The sequence below is a fragment of the Aplidium turbinatum genome, chromosome 8 (genome assembly GCF_918807975.1).
Source record: "Aplidium turbinatum chromosome 8, kaAplTurb1.1, whole genome shotgun sequence".
Classification (NCBI taxonomy): Eukaryota; Metazoa; Chordata; class Ascidiacea; order Aplousobranchia; family Polyclinidae; genus Aplidium; species Aplidium turbinatum.
In genome coordinates, this window is record NC_137479.1 from 27,635,230 (window position 1) to 27,653,879 (window position 18,650).

General features: G+C 38.0%; 1 protein-coding gene across 1 annotated transcript in view; it reads right to left on the minus strand.

The window, feature by feature from the left end:
• Positions 1–18,604, minus strand: part of LOC145776221 (SCO-spondin-like) — a 71,861-nt gene extending 53,257 nt beyond the window's left edge. Inside the window, exons 1-3 of the mRNA XM_082587623.1 lie at positions 18,563–18,604; positions 17,107–17,350; positions 16,215–16,385 (exon numbers count right to left, since the gene is read on the minus strand). Of these exons, the coding sequence (XP_082443749.1) occupies positions 16,215–16,385; positions 17,107–17,350; positions 18,563–18,604 (457 nt within the window). The remainder of the gene's footprint in view (positions 1–16,214; positions 16,386–17,106; positions 17,351–18,562) is intronic.
• Positions 18,605–18,650: the final 46 nt, after the last annotated feature.

The following is an 18,650-nucleotide window of genomic DNA, read 5'->3' on the forward strand; positions in this document are numbered from 1 at the left end:
ACTTGACCAAATTCAAACCATTATCAAAAGTTTATTTGCAATGATAAACACATTAAACGACAACCAATTAAAAGAACATGTTACTGTTTATTGAAGTGCTAACTTTCATTTTTATATCTTATTCAATATGCGCGCAATCGTTGTTCGAAGACAGCCCCCCAACGAAGCTTTTGCCCAATGCATTTCAATGGCGAATCGATCGTCTTCCAGTTCACGCCCTGCGTGATCACGACAATTAATTGTCTCCCATTTATTCATTTCTTGCTCAATTTCAACAGCTTTGCTATCGTTGAAAAGCACAAGCATAGATCTAACCAACTAAGTTAATACCAAGTCCCAAAATACTACTAGCTCCATCTGGTGGCCACCTAAACTTGACCAAATTCAAACCATTATCAAAAGTTTATTTGCAATGATAAACACATTAAACGACAACCAATTAAAAGAACATGTTACTGTTTATTGAAGTGCTAACTTTCATTTTTATATCTTATTCAATATGCGCGCAATCGTTGTTCGAAGACAGCCCCCCAACGAAGCTTTTGCCCAATGCATTTCAATGGCGAATCGATCGTCTTCCAGTTCACGCCCTGCGTGATCACGACAATTAATTGTCTCCCATTTATTCATTTCTTGCTCAATTTCAACAGATTTGCTATCGTTGAAAAGCACAAGCATAGATCTAACCGACTAAATTAATACCAAGTCCCAAAATACTACTAGCTCCATCTGGTGGCCACCTAAACTTGACCAAATTCAAACTATTATCAAAAGTTTATTTGCAATGATAAACACATTAAACGACAACCAATTAAAAGAACATGTTACTGGTTATTGAAGGGCTAACTTTCATTTTTATACTTTATTTAATATATGAGCAATCGTTGTTCGAATACAGCCCCCCAACGAAGCTTTGGCCCAATGCATTTCAATGGCGAATCGATCGTCTTCCAGTTCACGCCCTGCCTGATCACGATTCTTCTTCTTGCGTTTAAGATGACGATAATTAATTGTCTCCCATTTATTCATTTCTTGCTCAATTTCAACAGATTTGCTATCGTTGAAAAGCACAAGCATAGATCTAACCAACTAAGTTAATACCAAGTCCCAAAATACTACTAGCTCCATCTGGTGGCCACCTAAACTTGACCAAATTCAAACATTATCAAAAGTTTATTTGCAATGATAAACACATTAAACGACAACCAATTAAAAGAACATGTTACTGTTTATTGAAGTGCTAACTTTCATTTTTATACCTCATGTAATATATGAGCAATCGTTGTTCGAAGACAGCCCCCCAACGAAGCTTTTGCCCAATGCATTTCAATGACGAATCGATCGTCTTCCAGTTCACGCCCTGCATGTTCACGATAATTAATTGTCTCCCATTTATTCATTTCTTGCGCAATTTCAACAGATTTGCTATGGTTGAAAAGCACAAGCATAGATCTAACCAACTAAGTTATTACCAAGTCCCAAAATACTACTAGCTCTATCTGGTGGCCACTTATACTTGACCAAATTTAAACCATTATCAAAAGTTTATTTGCAATGATAAAAACATTAAACGACAACCAATTAAAAGAACATGTTACTGGTTATTGAAGGGCTAACTTTCATTTTTATACTTTGTTTAATGCATGAGCAATCGTTGTTCGAAGACAGCCTCCCAACGAAGCTTTTGCACAATGCATTTCAATGACGAATCGATCGTCTGTCTGGATTCACATTGCGTGATCGCGATAATTAATTGTCTCCCATTTATATAGAAAAAATGCTAAAGTCATAGAAAGGATTAGGATCAGGCACACAAATAGCCTAATTGGTGGTGTAATGGCTTGTCCGAATCAAGTAATGTAACAAACACTGATCAATAGGAAAGCGATGTGTGCTCTAGAGCGGTGTAGAACTTTGATCCTTTGAGAGGTCGTGGAAGAATTGTTGTCACTCGGCCCGCAGTCGACATCAACTGGAAAAGCTCGGTTGAGGAAGCAAGTGATGTCAGCTCTAAGTGCAGGAGTCAGAAAATTGTTCCTATTTGGATGGAGAAACCTCTGCAAATAATAAAAAGCAACAACAACCAGCGAGACAGTGGGTGCGGATACTTATGTTTTGTTCAATGCTTAGCCAAGAAATTTTTTCACAACACTTAGGCTAAGCCTAATAAACCTAGGCTTAAATATGGATCAAAGGTAGGTAACGAAACCGTAATGAAATGACTTGGGCTTGCATTCTCGTGTTCTTTCAATACCACACAAAGTCTTTTTCCTAAAGGCATCCGTGTGGCCGTGTGTGTAAACAAAATGATTCATAACTTAGGTCCAAACCTTAAACGTTGACACACAAAAATCACGTTACAAATGTAAGTTAAAAAAATTATTTTGTTTCATCTAACATTGCACTTTTGTTAGCCTAGTTTGTTTGTTATAGAATAAATATCACAAAGTATGTGGGCAGCAACCAGGGGCGCCGGAAGCGGAGGGACGGGGGGGGGGGGGCAATGGTGCCCTTTTAAAGTCATGTTAGCTACTGCACATTTTGCAATATAACAATTTCTGCTATTCGCTTTTAGCCTAATTATAATCTTTCATTTTTGCCTCAAAATAATATTTACGGCACAAAATTTTGCAACACAGTACAGGCCTTAAAACTCGTTTTTTTTCGACAGCCATCGTGGCCTAACGGGAGCTCCTTCTCGGCGGCCAAATCTGTGTGCTTGGAGGCCAAAATACAAAATAAAAATAACGATAGCACAAGTAAATAGAATTAAACTTGCAACAATGCTAAAATGATCACTTAGCGTTGTTGAAGTCTGGGCCTGGGCGACGTCCTAAAATAGAATCGCTGCACCACGCAATAACTGCTTTATCGGGATTGTAATCCAGTACTATTCAAACGACACTCGCACGAGTGTCTCCAATGTGGCTGATTTTATAAAAGTTCGCTACTCCCCTAGAATTCTTTTTAGCAACGAAAAACAACGTTCGACATGTGTTGACGATGACGGCAAGGTAATAAAATAAGTATTTTAATGATTAAAACATTACTTGTAGGCTTTAACTGCCCTTTATCAGAACTGACGATGCACTAGCAAGTGCGAAATATTTTTTCTGTTAAATCCACTGACATCTGATCCTGTGGCCTTAGCAATTGAGGTTTTAGCTATTTCAATGATGTACATTACTAAAAGAAGCATAATTTTTGCAAAATATGATCAAAAAATGTTTTCCCATTGACGTCAACTAACTTTGTTCTCCTTTTTAACAACGGTTCAATGTCCGACAACATCGAATCGACATAAAAACGACAATATTGCCAGCCGATGTAAATTAGCAATTCGGATTAAGACTTTGTTAAAATAAACGTCGGGAATTACAAACAAGACTTACAGCGCTGCCGATCGCAGATGGATATTCCATCAATAACAAATATTCACCACACAATGCAACAGTGGCGATTATGACGCGCTGATCTAACTTTGCGTCACTCTTTGATACTGCATGTTTTCGACATTTAATCCACGATCATTGTATTGCGAAATTAAATAATTGGCTAGGAGAGACCGGCGGCCAAACTTGGCCGATTGAGAAGGTAGCACCTGCGGTTCATTCAAGCACTACGTAGCGGCCATGGCCGCAGGCTGCTTTAAGGCTTGACAGTAGGTTACATCATTATAAAATAGCATGATGCCCTTCTTTGTATACCGGACACTTGTAGGCTATCATTACTCAATACATAGTGAGCTGATATGGTCATTATCGCTATGTCTTATCTTAAAACTTGAAAAAAAATTGGCCTTTTAGTAAACAAAAGTGCTCTTTTTTCGTAATCTTGCCCCCCCAGTCAAAAATCGTTCCGGCGCCCCTGGCAGCAACTGTTTTTTATCATTAGGTAGCCCTGAAAAGGGCTGTTTTTTTGGCAAATGGACGATGTGGCGGCTACAGTAAGGGGTAGGACTCCCTTATGGCGCGGAGAACTTCCGGAAAATGTCGTCCCCGTGGAAACTGATGTCGCCACATAAATTCATCAAGATACCCAGGTATCATGTGCCTTGTGGTGCCACCCATTCTTTTAAATTTCCGTTTACAATTCAGCCACAGGTTTTCAATGTGGTTCGTATGAACCCCTGTGGCCGAAACATAATGATGGTGATGGTTGTCCGTTTGGTGGCGATATCCAAGATCTAAAAAAATACGAAAGCAACTTTAAATAAATTTCAGCGTAAAATGCTTGCTGCAACGGTTTCCAAATAGAAATAACAAAAACATGTTAAATTGGTAAATTTATTTTTAGTGGATGCATAATAATTCTTTTGACATGAGCCATCGTGCGTTTTGAAAAGGAGCTGTGCAGTTTAGTGGCGAGGTCAGTTAATTGTTTTTTCTTATCCCAAAGTAACTTTAATGGGTTAACTGTTGTCAACAGTTTCTACACTATGAATAAGTTGTATCAAGTGGGACCTGGCATGACAGTTTAAGCCATATGGTTGGGTCTGATGCTATCACAACAGAAAAGTACACATTGTACTGTGATATGTCTTCAGACAAGCTAAACACAAACTGGTGGTTAAATGAGCAATGGGACTGTGCAAGCAATCATTTAATTGGTTGTCGTTTAATGTTTTTATCATTGCAAATAAACTTTTGATAATGGTTTGAATTTGGTCAAGTTTAAGTGGCCACCAGATGGAGCTAGTAGTATTTTGGGACTTGGTAATAACTTAGTTGGTTAGATCTATGCTTGTGCTTTTCAACAATAGCAAATCTGTTAAAATTGAGCAAGAAATGAATAAATGGGAGACAATTAATTATCGTGATCTCAAACGCAAGAAGAAGAATCGTGATCAGGCAGGGCGTGAACTGGAAGACGATCGATTCGCCATTGAAATGCATTGGGCAAAAGCTTCGTTGGGGGCTGTCTTCGAACAACGATTGCGCGCATATTGAATGAGATATAAAAATGAAAGTTAGCACTTCAATAAACAGTAACATGTTCTTTTAATTGGTTGTCGTTTAATGTGTTTATCATTGCAAATAAACTTTTGATAATGGTTTGAATTTGGTCAAGTTTAAGTGGCCACCAGATGGAGCTAGTAGTATTTTGGGACTTGGTATTAACTTAGTTGGTTAGATCTATGCTTGTGCTTTTCAACGATAGCAAAGCTGTTGAAATTGAGCAAGAAATGAATAAATGGGAGACAATTAATTGTCGTGATCACGCAGGGCGTGAACTGGAAGACGATCGATTCGCCATTGAAATGCATTGGGCAAAAGCTTCGTTGGGGGGCTGTCTTCGAACAACGATTGCGCGCATATTGAATAAGATATAAAAATGAAAGTTAGCACTTCAATAAACAGTAACATGTTCTTTTAATTGGTTGTCGTTTAATGTGTTTATCATTGCAAATAAACTTTTGATAATGGTTTGAATTTGGTCAAGTTTAAGTGGCCACCAGATGGAGCTAGTAGTATTTTGGGACTTGGTAATAACTTAGTTGGTTAGATCTATGCTTGTGCTTTTCAACAATAGCAAATCTGTTAAAATTGAGCAAGAAATGAATAAATGGGAGACAATTAATTATCGTGATCTCAAACGCAAGAAGAAGAATCGTGATCAGGCAGGGCGTGAACTGGAAGACGATCGATTCGCCATTGAAATGCATTGGGCAAAAGCTTCGTTGGGGGCTGTCTTCGAACAACGATTGCGCGCATATTGAATGAGATATAAAAATGAAAGTTAGCACTTCAATAAACAGTAACATGTTCTTTTAATTGGTTGTCGTTTAATGTGTTTATCATTGCAAATAAACTTTTGATAATGGTTTGAATTTGGTCAAGTTTAGGTGGCCACCAGATGGAGCTAGTAGTATTTTGGGACTTGGTATTAACTTAGTTGGTTAGATCTATGCTTGTGCTTTTCAACGATAGCAAAGCTGTTGAAATTGAGCAAGAAATGAATAAATGGGAGACAATTAATTGTCGTGATCACGCAGGGCGTGAACTGGAAGACGATCGATTCGCCATTGAAATGCATTGGGCAAAAGCTTCGTTGGGGGGCTGTCTTCGAACAACGATTGCTCATATATTAAATAAAGTATAAAAATGAAAGTTAGCCCTTCAATAAACAGTAACATGTTCTTTTAATTGGTTGTCGTTTAATGTGTTTATCATTGCAAATAAACTTTTGATAATGGTTTGAATTTGGTCAAGTTTAGGTGGCCACCAGATGGAGCTAGTAGTATTTTGGGACTTGGTATTAACTTAGTTGGTTAGATCTATGCTTGTGCTTTTGAACGATAGCAAAGCTGTTGAAATTGAGCAAGAAATGAATAAATGGGAGACAATTAATTGTCGTGATCACGCAGGGCGTGAACTGGAAGACGATCGATTCGCCATTGAAATGCATTGGGCAAAAGCTTCGTTGGGGGGCTGTCTTCGAACAACGATTGCGCGCATATTGAATAAGATATAAAAATGAAAGTTAGCACTTCAATAAACAGTAACATGTTCTTTTAATTGGTGGTCGTTTAATGTTTTTATCACTGCAAATAAACTTTTGATAATGGTTTGAATTTAGTCAAGTTTAGGTGGCCACCAGATGGAGCTAGTAGTATTTTGGGACTTGGTATTAACTTAGTTGGTTAGATCTATGCTTGTGCTTTTCAACGATAGCAAATCTGTTGAAATTGAGCAAGAAATGAATAAATGGGAGACAATTAATTATCGTGAACATGCAGGGCGTGAACTGGAAGACGATCGATTCGCCATTGAAATGCATTGGGCAAAAGCTTCGTTGGGGGGCTGTCTTCGAACAACGATTGCGCGCATATTGAATAAGATATAAAAATGAAAGTTAGCACTTCAATAAACAGTAACATGTTCTTTTAATTGGTTGTCGTTTAATGTGTTTATCATTGCAAATAAACTTTTGATAATGGTTTGAATTTGGTCAAGTTTAAGTGGCCACCAGATGGAGCTAGTAGTATTTTGGGACTTGGTAATAACTTAGTTGGTTAGATCTATGCTTGTGCTTTTCAACAATAGCAAATCTGTTAAAATTGAGCAAGAAATGAATAAATGGGAGACAATTAATTATCGTGATCTCAAACGCAAGAAGAAGAATCGTGATCAGGCAGGGCGTGAACTGGAAGACGATCGATTCGCCATTGAAATGCATTGGGCAAAAGCTTCGTTGGGGGCTGTCTTCGAACAACGATTGCGCGCATATTGAATAAGATATAAAAATGAAAGTTAGCACTTCAATAAACAGTAACATGTTCTTTTAATTGGTTGTCGTTTAATGTTTTTATCATTGCAAATAAACTTTTGATAATGGTTTGAATTTGGTCAAGTTTAGGTGGCCACCAGATGGAGCTAGTAGTATTTTGGGACTTGGTATTAACTTAGTTAGTTAGATCTATGCTTGTGCTTTTCAACGATTGCAAATTTCATTAAATTGAACAACAAATCAATAAATGGGAGACAATTTCCTTCTGGTGTGTTTCATTGCATTTCCACCCCGCACCTCCTCCTTCATAATAGTCCATTCCAATGTGTGCGACGTCATCATTTTGTCTGGTTGACCAACAGGGCGTCTTGTGGAAGAGCACCGTAATATGTAGATGTATGGCCTGAGTTTGATCTATAGTGCAATTGCGAGGCCGCAAGAGTCTTTTCTTTAATCAACACAAATTTAGGTGGTTAAAAACACACAGTCTGACTTTCTACGATATTTTCATGGTTTTCATCTCCGTGTTGTATTATCCAATCCATTTCTTTAAACAATTTTTATAGTTTGATAGATGTCGTATTTTTATGGCAGTGGCTATTTGACCGGCGCCGGTCTTTGAATCTGAAACACTATTTGACCGTCATGACGTCATTATACAGTCACTTTTTTTCTTTTTCTCTTTCAAAGCAAAAGACGAGAAGCGCGTATATAACTTCTAATTCGATCATTTCATACAACTCGTTACGTGGCGCGTGCGTTACGTCGCAGGCTCCTATACTAGAGGGACTGAGTTCGATACTACCCGGCAGCGTTCCTTTTTTTTTATTTATTCTTATTTTTTAACTACATTTTGACCCGAAGTGCACTTTTGTAGTCAATTTTTAATTTGAGTTGCATTACATTTACATGCCATTACCATTTTTTTAAAAGAAACATTGTATATAACTACTTGTTGTTGAGAGCAAAAATGTAATGCTTCGTTCGGCAAACACGGTCACATCAATCAATCAAACATTTTATTTTTCGTCATTTACGCGTCCGGGACGAAAAAGATACTAACTACAAAAATCGATATAGACCTACCAGCACGTTAATGAACGGGAAAAGGTGGCAAAACCTTGAAAGGTTTAAAACGTGCCTGAATGAAAAATTATGTAGTAGGCTATCGTTAGCACGGCCCCAAACGGAAAATTACCCAGAGAAATTCTCAAATTCCAGCAAATTAAAAAAACTCTAACTTTATTACTCACATTTGAAAAGACATAAAAAATTGGGCTGTAGACAACTCAAATTAAAAATTAACTACAAAAATGCACTTCGGGTCAAAAGTTAGTTAAAAAAAAAAATAATAGAATAAGGAACGCTTCCGGGTAGTATCGAACTCAGTCCCTCTAGTATATGAGCCTGCGACGTAACGCACGCGCCACGTAACGAGTTGAATAAAATGATCGAATTAGAAGTTATATACGTGCTTCTCGTCTTTTGCTTTGAAAGAGAAAAAGAAAAAAAGTGACTGTATTGTGACGTCATGACCGGTCAAATAGTGTTTCAGATTCAAAGACCGGCGCCGGTCAAATAGCCACTGCCTATTTTTATCATATCAAAAGGTAATAGGCTTTATATATTGGGGTGATAAAGAAGGTGTGCCTGTGCCTCTTTAAAATAATTTAAAAAACTACCACCATAATCATTATTTCAACAGATGGTGCTTACTACAATTTGCATATTTAGCGTAGCTGAAGCTAGAAATTTAATATTAAAAAAATAGAGAGAATGTCGAGAAAAGATTCTCTTCAGTTTTTATTGTAAAAATTAGCAACTTAGCCCATTGAATCATTAAAATTCAAAGCTTTAACTTTTCATGAAATTAAACTTACCTTGAGCGTTGATATTCCAAAACTGAAGCATTGCCACAAAAACAGTGAACGAAATTTTTCCCATTTTTTCCATTTATAATTTTTTTCCAACTTGTACCCTTAGCTTACGTGCTGTTGATATTGAAAAAGTATTCTTAGTAATATTAAGCTTGAGGCACTGTACAAATTTACTTTGCTGTTCAGTGTTCAGCATTAGCCTTTTTCAAAGTGCAAACTAGGTGAAACAATATTTGAATACAACTGGAAAAGATTTTAAAACAGGATTCCATCTTGAGATTACACATAATCAGGGCCCGATTAACAATGAGGCACACGAGGCACAGGCCTCGGGCCCCTTGGTTTTGGGGGCCCCCAATTTTTTTTACATTAGTACCGTAGGTGTGAAACTTGTTGTGCCAGTGTGTGCACAGTTGTTATTTTTGAGTAAACCTAACGATTTCAAATTGTGTAATGATTCTCACATCTCAGTATAGCGATACAGTTCACTTTCCCATACAGGAGCATAAAAAATGAAAATCGAATCAAAGGTGATTTCTGTGCCATTAGCTACCGTATGTCAATTTTCTACTGATGATATTCAGTTAAAATAAAAGCAAAACATTTAAAACGTTGCACATAGCCGCAGTGCTGTGTCAAGGGGGGGGGGGGGGCGGGCCCACCGTCTCAGGGGGCCCACAAGTAATAGACTTTTGCGTGTCAATGACAACATGTTTTTTAGCTGCTAAAGTTTACTGCGTGTACTTCCATTGAGCAAATAATTTAGGTCCGGTACCAATGAGATGCTGGGCCTGGACCCTTATAACAAAATATCTCTAAAATCACCACATTATCTTGAAGAAAAGTTAAAAATAGGCTGCGACAACATTAGTAAAATCATCTGTATTTGAAACAAAACAGGTTGGTTGCAATTGAATACTTGAAATCAAGAAGGGCCCAATTACCACAAAGGTGTGTTTAAGATAAATGTGTTGTAGTTATTTTGTGATGGAATTTCAGGGGGCCCACAGGTAATAGACATTTGCGTTTCAGTAACAATGTGTTTTTAGCTGCTGTGTGTAGTTTACTGCGTGTAGCCTACTTGTCCATTGAGAAGATAATTTAGGTCAGGTACCAATGAGATGCTGGGCCCTTATACCAAAACATATCTAAAAACACCATATATATTATCTTGGAGAAAAGGTAAAATACGACAACATTAGTTAAATCATCTGAATTTGAAATAATTGCAATAAAACAGGTTGGTTGCAATTGAATACTTGAAATCAAGAAGGGCCCAATTCCCACAAAGGTGTGTTTAAGATAAATGTGTTTTAATTATTTTGGTTGTTTATTTTTTCGTATTTTGTGGTGGAACTTTGTAATTGGCAACTGTTGAACTGAAACGCTTTATACACTGGTAGTGGTAGGGTCACCATACTTTGTGTGCTACTGTTGTAGGTTAAACCACGAAGTAGACAGCTCATTTTAAAATGATTGTCATAAATGGGCAAATTATATAAGACATTTGCATAACTTAATTGCAATGCCTTGTCTAAATTTTGCAAAAGCATAGATTGAAACCTTTCTTTAGCATGAGGTGAAAGCGTTCATGTTTTGTAGGTTAGCTTCTCTTTAGCATAAACTTTAAGAGTCAGGTACGATTATTTTGGAGTCTGCCAATAACTAAACAAGACACATGAAATACTTTTTGTAATGTTATACTGGACTAGCTGAAAGTTTGGTTGATGTATTGACATCCCTTTTAACAATAAAATGTTTTTTCTACATCTACCGGTATAACTTGCAAGGTAAAAGTCTTTTTTGAAGTGTCATAAGCTGCATTAAGGCTGTTGCACTTTTAGCTTAACGTTTTGGTATTACAGGGTGTTTTGTTTTCTTAAGCTTAACTTCAAAGTGAATGTTATTGGTTTACAACTGGTAGTCTAGTTCTAGTATGGTGTAACCTTGCTATGTACCAAGATTTCATTCAGCATTTCATAAAGAAGATATCTTTTTGAACTAGCGACATTCTTGCTTTGAACATTTCAGATAAACAAAACTCTCAAAGAGGAATTCTTTGAAATGGCTTGTCATGGAGGTTTGTCAGACAGAACCAAGCAAACTTTGCTTTGCCATAATTGCAATTGGAGTACATTCGTTTACTATGATTACCATTGGTGCAGACATGCTGCAAAAGTTTTGCAGATGTTCCAAACAAGGGAATGTTTTTCTCCAAGCTCTTTACGTAGTTTTTTTTTCAAAAGTTATGTTGAGCCAAATGTTAAGCCTTGAATGTACCAGAAACCATGAAGCATTTAATGCGATCTTTACCCATGTCTTTAATTGCTGTGGTAAGAACCAGATAAAGTGATCAGCAGGCCACAAGCTGAAGAGCGACCACCAAAAGTAAGGCAAACAATTCAAAAACTGGCCTCAAAGGTCAGCAAGTAATAAGTGGACATTAAGTAGTGTAATAATCAATTCACCTGCCTTTAGCTGTGTAGGTCATAAAAATGTTTGTCATATTTGTAGCCTATTCCATTTGTGCAGTCATATTTTGTTTACTGCTAAAAAATTGTGAACAGTAAACAAAATAGCATTTCTCATAGATTAATTAGCATTTCATTATTAGCATTTACAATCCTGTAATTATAAATATCCCTGACTTTACAGAGGTAGCTATCAGCAAGTGTAACCAGCATACATTTAGATACCAGTATAATATAATAAGTATTTTATGACAGTTGCCAGTGTTTTGTTTGTGATTTCAAATCGTTGCTGCTTTGTTTCATTTCTTTCATTCCAAGCAAAGATGAAGCTATAACTTGATAGACCTGCGTTTACTATTAGTTATATTTCTGCTGTGTTCTGTACACTGCTGGGTGGATGGTTGTTTATGAAGTTATAAAAGTTTAATTAGGTAGTAGTTAGCCGGTATTGTGCAGTAAGCATTACGACATTTCATTAAGCACCAGTAACCTATGAAGGCTTTCTGAATACTGCAAAGTTGTCAGTGAGTAATGAAGCTGTTAGACCTTACCTAGAAACCTATTAACTAGTGTTACACTGTAAATATTGGTCCGTTTTGTTAAAGATCATAGTAATTTTCTTATGTATGCTGTGATTCCTGTGAAGTAGTTGCAACATGTGATGAAGTTATTAAACTTCGTCAGTCATGAAATGGTACATAAGTCAGCACTCATGTACCATTTCAATAACAACTGTGTTTAGCATGACCAATGGTGTTTGCATATGAAAAAAATAATTATATACATGTAGAAAAGTTAATTTAACAGTTAGATTACAGCAACTACTGTTCATAATAATTGTGCTTCTTAAATTCAGCAACCATAATGTTTCATGATTACTGTTTGTTGGAAAATCTCGTACACAATTCTATGAAGCTGACAATTAATTGTAAGCTACTAATCGAAGTATTAGTCTTGTTTGTGTTTTCTTTTTTGATTGTATAACCGATTTGTTTAAATTGTTGATTAGTTTCATAACTCAAATTATTCTTTATGCCAACCTTCCATCATATGTAAAAAAGTCAATACTTCCATAGATTTCAAGAAACCATGAATAAACTCTGCTAGTTCAAATCCAAAAGTGTATATTTTGCTAGTGTTTCCAGTATGAAATGGGCCCAATTTCCAATCTGTTAGAGAGATTTTTCATCCAATAATTTTTGTAACAAGTATAAGAGTGTTAATACTGTTAGAAAGTTGTAGGTAAATTGGCTAAATTAATATTTATGAAGTTATAGTTTTGCTTGAACTATTTGTTAGCCCATATTTCATCATTCGCAGAGACTACATGGCATTGCGTCGAAAGCGATTGCCAATAGGGGCCCCTGAACTTAGTTGTGCCTCGGGCCCCCATGAGCTTTAATCAGGCCCTGCACATAATAGTGTAATGCGGTCGCTAGACAATGCTTCCATAACTCTAGCAACATTATAAATAAGCTATTTGACAACAAGTAGGCCTATGCTGCATCAAATTGTAGTTTTTGACTTTTGAAAGCAAGATTTAAAAATTCCTACATTTTCTAATCTCTAAACATCGTTTTAAAGCAGTGTTTCTCACCCTTTTTTAGCCCAACGCCCCGTTTACAAAGCTGTAGAAATTTCACCGCGCCCCCCCCCCAACAAAAACGATTAATTACGAAAAGCAAATATATATTTGCGAGCATGAAAACAGTATACTAGTAGTAGTGGTTACGTCATAATGCAACTCACCAGATTTTGTGATATACTGAAAAACTACTGAATTTAAATTTTAAATAGATAGCGTTTGTAAACAAAACGGTTGGTCAATCAAATACGACGATGATGTAAGAGAAATTGTTTGGCTATCGTGCGAGCATGTAGAGTAGATTATCCAGACAATGATGTGACGAAATCGTTACGCTGGTCGGTAGATGGGTTAAACCAAAATGCCCAATAATATTCAAAAGGCCGCCCTTATGCAGAGGTAATCATACCGCCCCCTTGCAAAATCAACTCCTCTCCCCGGGGGCGGTACCGCCCCCGTTGAGAACCACTGTTTTAAAGGGATTTTTTGTTATCGCGTGTCATTAGACTTCCAAGTAGAAGTTTGATGAATCATTTACCGAAAATTGCTTGCAATTTAGATCAAATTATCTTCCATTACTGCATTTTATTCACGTAATGATTGTTTCCTGTTGTATCATTCCAGAAATAGGATATGCTCCAGTTAGGTTAACACTTTATGTGATATTAATCTATATTACGAGGCTCGACCGCATAGGCAATCCGACTGTTGTCGAATATAGATGGAAATGGTTTATTAAATTGGAGCGAAATTGCAATGGTACTTGACATTTTTGTCAACAATCTCTCAAACCGCACTTCTGAGTGACCAGAACAGGAGAAGTGAAGTCGTTTAATGAAGCAATCTCTTTAAAGCTGCTTATCCGAATTCTACAAATCTCGACTTACTAAATAAGTCCGAACTGGCTGGCAAAGCGCTGTAACAAACCAAATTCACAAATGAACAGAACTCTTGCCCAACCTGGCTACAAACTGTCTGATCATATTTCAGGCAGAAGTGCGTTTATTTAAGATAAATTTTTATGTGTTTTGAAATCCCAAGTTCCATAAAAAAATCAACAAATCGAAAACAATATTTTCGATGAAATCATGGAATATTGTTTCTGTAGCGATAAACTAAGTCCCAAGGGGCGATGATTTCAGTAAATTGTTAGGTCACAAAAACTTGGAGCAGCCATGTTTTGCATGGGCGTATGAAATCACCAAAATATTTCCCAAAACAAAGCGTTCTTCTTTTATTGTTTTAAACTAAGAAACTTTCCAGTTAATCAAGTGCAGTTGATGAATGGTCAGGAGAAAGCTGCTATGCCGCTAAAAATGGCATTTATCACTATACTGCCATTCGTAAACACGTGAACTGCAAAGAACTTAGGCAGTGTAGAGAAAATATCTTACACTTTTTCCAAAAACAAGAAAACAAATTTTTGCTTTTGAATCCAAGCAATTGCTTCGTTGAAGCACATTAAAATGCATTCCTTGCACTGCTTTGATCGATACTTGCGTTGATTGCAGTATCATTTAAGGCCTCGGCTGGCTTGTAGATAGGGCACAGCTTTGCATTCGGCCTTCTCAGGATGCCGGTACCGACTCGAACATCTACTTGTCGCACTATCCCGTGCTTATCTGGATATGTATGAATGATTCTCCCCAAAGTCCAACGTCATCGTGGAAAATTATCGTCAACAATTAAGACGACGTCATTCGTCTCGAAGTTGCATTTTCGGTCTGGCCATTTTTGTCTCAAAACGATTATCGATAGATACTCCTTTTTCCACCTTCGCCAGAACTCATCGGCTAGGAAATGAACTCTTCGCCATTGTCCTTGCGCATAGCAGTCTTTTTCGTTGGCCTTCTTGGAAAGCATTGGAGGATCGCTCTCCAAATTGTGTCGTAATAAATGATTTGGTGTCAGTGGTTGTTGATCCTTCGAATCGTAGTTCACTGGCCAGAACCAGCGGTCGTGAGTTCAGGATGTTTTCCACTTCAATCAGGAAGGTGTTCAGCGTGTCGTAGGTCAGTGTGCCGAACTTGGAGAGCATAAAGTCGAAAACCCGTCAAACCGACTGGATCATCCATTCCCAAGCGCCTCCGAAGTGAGACGCCCCAAGTGGATTAAAACTCCATTTCATTGCTTTTTGTCGAAAGTATTTTTCAATGTTGGGGTCCTGCAAACATCTCAAACAATCCTTTAAAAACGCGATGTGCACCGACAAAATTGATGCCATTATCATTAAACACTTCCTTAGGATTTCACCGTCTGGCAGCAAACCGTCGAAAAGCATTAAGAAACGCGTCAGTATACACGTCAGAGGCAATCTCTAAGTGGACAGCCCTCATAGTTAAGCAAGTGAAAATGCATCCATACCTTTTTACCATGCTCCTTCCCTGCTCAGCCATGAAGGGTCCGAAGTAGTAGAAAACTGAAAGGAGGTTCATCAGAGCGTAGACGAGCAGCAGGTAGAACAGCCATCTTCTGTTTTCCTCTGGGGGCATTGAACTTACGGCAGGTGACGCAGAGGTTAACTATTTTGCGCACAGTGGCGCAACCCTTAAGAACGTAAAACCGCTCGCGCAAAGACGTCCAAGTGTGTGCTATTCCTGCATGCCCAACTCCACGGTGGTGCTTCAAAATAGACAAATCTGTTAATTGACTCGAGCACCGGAAAATAATCGGATGTTTGACATTGAAAGAAATTGCTGCATTCTCCAAGCGTCCTCCTACCCTCAGGATGTCTTCATTTAAAATTGGGCTGAGTTTGTTCAAACATTTGGCTTGGTCCGATTTCTTTAATTCACGCCGCATGGCTCGTGTAGTAAGTGGCTCTTCCTTATGCAATATCTTAATAACAGGTGAAAATGCGCGATACTGCTCGAGTTTGAGGAGATTTCTGCAAGATTTAGCTCATCTAATGTCAGCTTTGACGTGCTAACAGAATCCTTTGATTTAAGAAAGGTCTTAAAGCGCAAAAGCCATGCCACTGATACTTTTACTTCTGCAAACAAGAATAACTATTGATTAAATTTATAATCGAATCCGTGTCACTGCTCTTACAAGCATTGACAATTCGTTTTCGTTCTACAGAGAGAAATTCTTTAGGCAGCATTGTCTCTGTTTTCTCTGGCGCCTGTGGCCAAGCGGTCTCGTCACACCACAGAAACTCGGGTCCAACAAGCCATCTGGACTTAACGAGTTCTTTGACAGACAGGCCTCTAGATGCGACATCTGCAGGATTGAAACACGTATTTACGTGTCGTCTCCATTGGCATGGCTCGGACTGTCGATGAAGTTTTGCGAGTCTTTTCGCGACAAACGTTGGAAAGGGCTTGCTTTCATTGCTTTTAGGCGCATAGCCACAATAGTCAGTCCAAAATATTGATTTCACATCTGGAAGCTCTAATTGCTTTCTAATCCATTCATTATTCTCGGCAGAAAGCACTGCTGCTGCCAACTCCAGACGTGGGATGCTTTCCGGTTTTGGGGGGCTAACTCTAGCCTTTCCATACAGAAAAGCACAGTGGACGTCATTTTTTTTTTTGTTGACAAGGCGCAGATATGAAACAGCGCAATACCTTGGCTAGATGCATCAGAAAAATGATTTCTTTTAACTTGCTGAATTGCAGCGGCTTTAAACAGCGCGGCAAAGTGACACTTTGCAATAAGGAAAGTTGCGAGAACCACTCCCTCCATTCGTCCACGTCAATTTGGGGCAATTCTGTATCCCACCCCAAGCCTTTTTTCATCAAGTCTTGTTGCGAAATGCGTGCATCAAGGATTACTGGAGCTACGAAGCAGAGGGGGTCATAAAGAATTGATACGGCGGATAAGATGTTTCGTCGTGTGTATAGATGTCCTTTCACAACATCTATAATGATGAAACCAATCTTATCGTTCAACATTGACCAGCTAACTCCTAGCACACGTTCATTTTCTTCTTCAAAATTACCTGTATTAAAATTCACTATTGACTTAGCTCGTTCTTCCTCTGGAATTCCTTCAATCACGTCCTTATTGTTGGATAGCCACTTGGTCAAACGAAATCCGCCCAGTTGCATTTTTTGTAACTGGTCCATTAAGTCAATAGTTTCTTCCGGAGTCTGTGTGGAGGTCAAGCAATCGTCCACATAGAAATTCCTGTTGACCACCTCAGAAATGTTAGGATCAAACTTACCTCCGAAGTCCTTTTCCACCTGTTTATAAAACCTATTTCCTGTGACGTTTTTTGGCCAGATGATTTGCGGACGGGGGGGTCGGTTCGACACTAGCACTTTGAGCTCGTGTAACTCAAAAACTGCGCAAGATAGATCAATCAAATTTTCACATGATGCAGATAATTTATCTGACAACACAGCATCGAAATTATTTTGCAATTTGTTTAACAGCGTAACTTGAAAAATCAAATAATTTGATGGTTAGTCATACTTTTTTATTTGGCTTGAGAAATCGCTTCCATAGCAAAGTTGCATATCCTGCATAGTTTATGAGATTTACAAGCTGTAAGTTACCATGTCGTATAGTAAAATGTGTAGACTATACCTATACGTACGCATGGCCTTTAACCCTATCTGTCATTCGTTTCAAAGACACGCGAAAAGCACCAGACGGGACCATTTGAGTCCGACCTGATAAATGGCTTAACATTTGAGAAAATTGACATGCACAATTGCACATAGTCAAATGCTTTTATTTTATATTGTAATTGTTTGTTTTCAAAAGAAATGCTTAGTTTGTGTGTTCTGAAAACATACTTTGCAAAAAGCTCTAAAAAGCATGAATTTTGCTGGCATTTGGTCATTTTATGTTCGATTTTGTTCATTCGAACTTTAATTTTGATGATTTGTGAACATTCAAAAAAGTAGTTTGAAACAAATTATTTGTTCCTACAGTAAATACAGTATTTTTCATATATTCATACTACATCAAGCGGTTTTGAGGTTATTGTGATGAATTGCACTAAAGGGTTCTCCGCGGTTGGTCATGTCTGCTTAGTAGCCTATCGTATAGAATCTCTCAGGAAAAATCAGGATGAATGAAAACATGAAGTAGCTGTCGCGAACCCAGCCAGCAAATCAGTTTTTTTACATTGATTCAACGTTTGCAGATTGATTTTCTGGTTGAAAATTTTTGACCTGCTATTTTGTTCTAACTGACTGCATTTTGATTGATTGATTGAATCTTTATCCTCCGACTGGGAAAGCTTCCTGCAGAGCTTAATTCTGACAGTTTCTCATACTTGTAGAGGCTTTGAATCATTGATCCAGACTCGGTCACCAAGATTGACAGAGTGAACTTTCCGATTGTTCAAGTCTTGTTGCCGGGGAATTATTCCATCCATTAGATGCCGCTGAATGGAGAGCAGTCCTTAACGTGCGTTGCTCAAGAGCACACCCCGAGAGTCAAACCAGCGCCGCCTGATCTTGAAGCCTCCTCGTTCCAGAAGTCATGCCCTCACCAATTGAGCAATCGGGCTGGGACTAGTTGTAACAACTT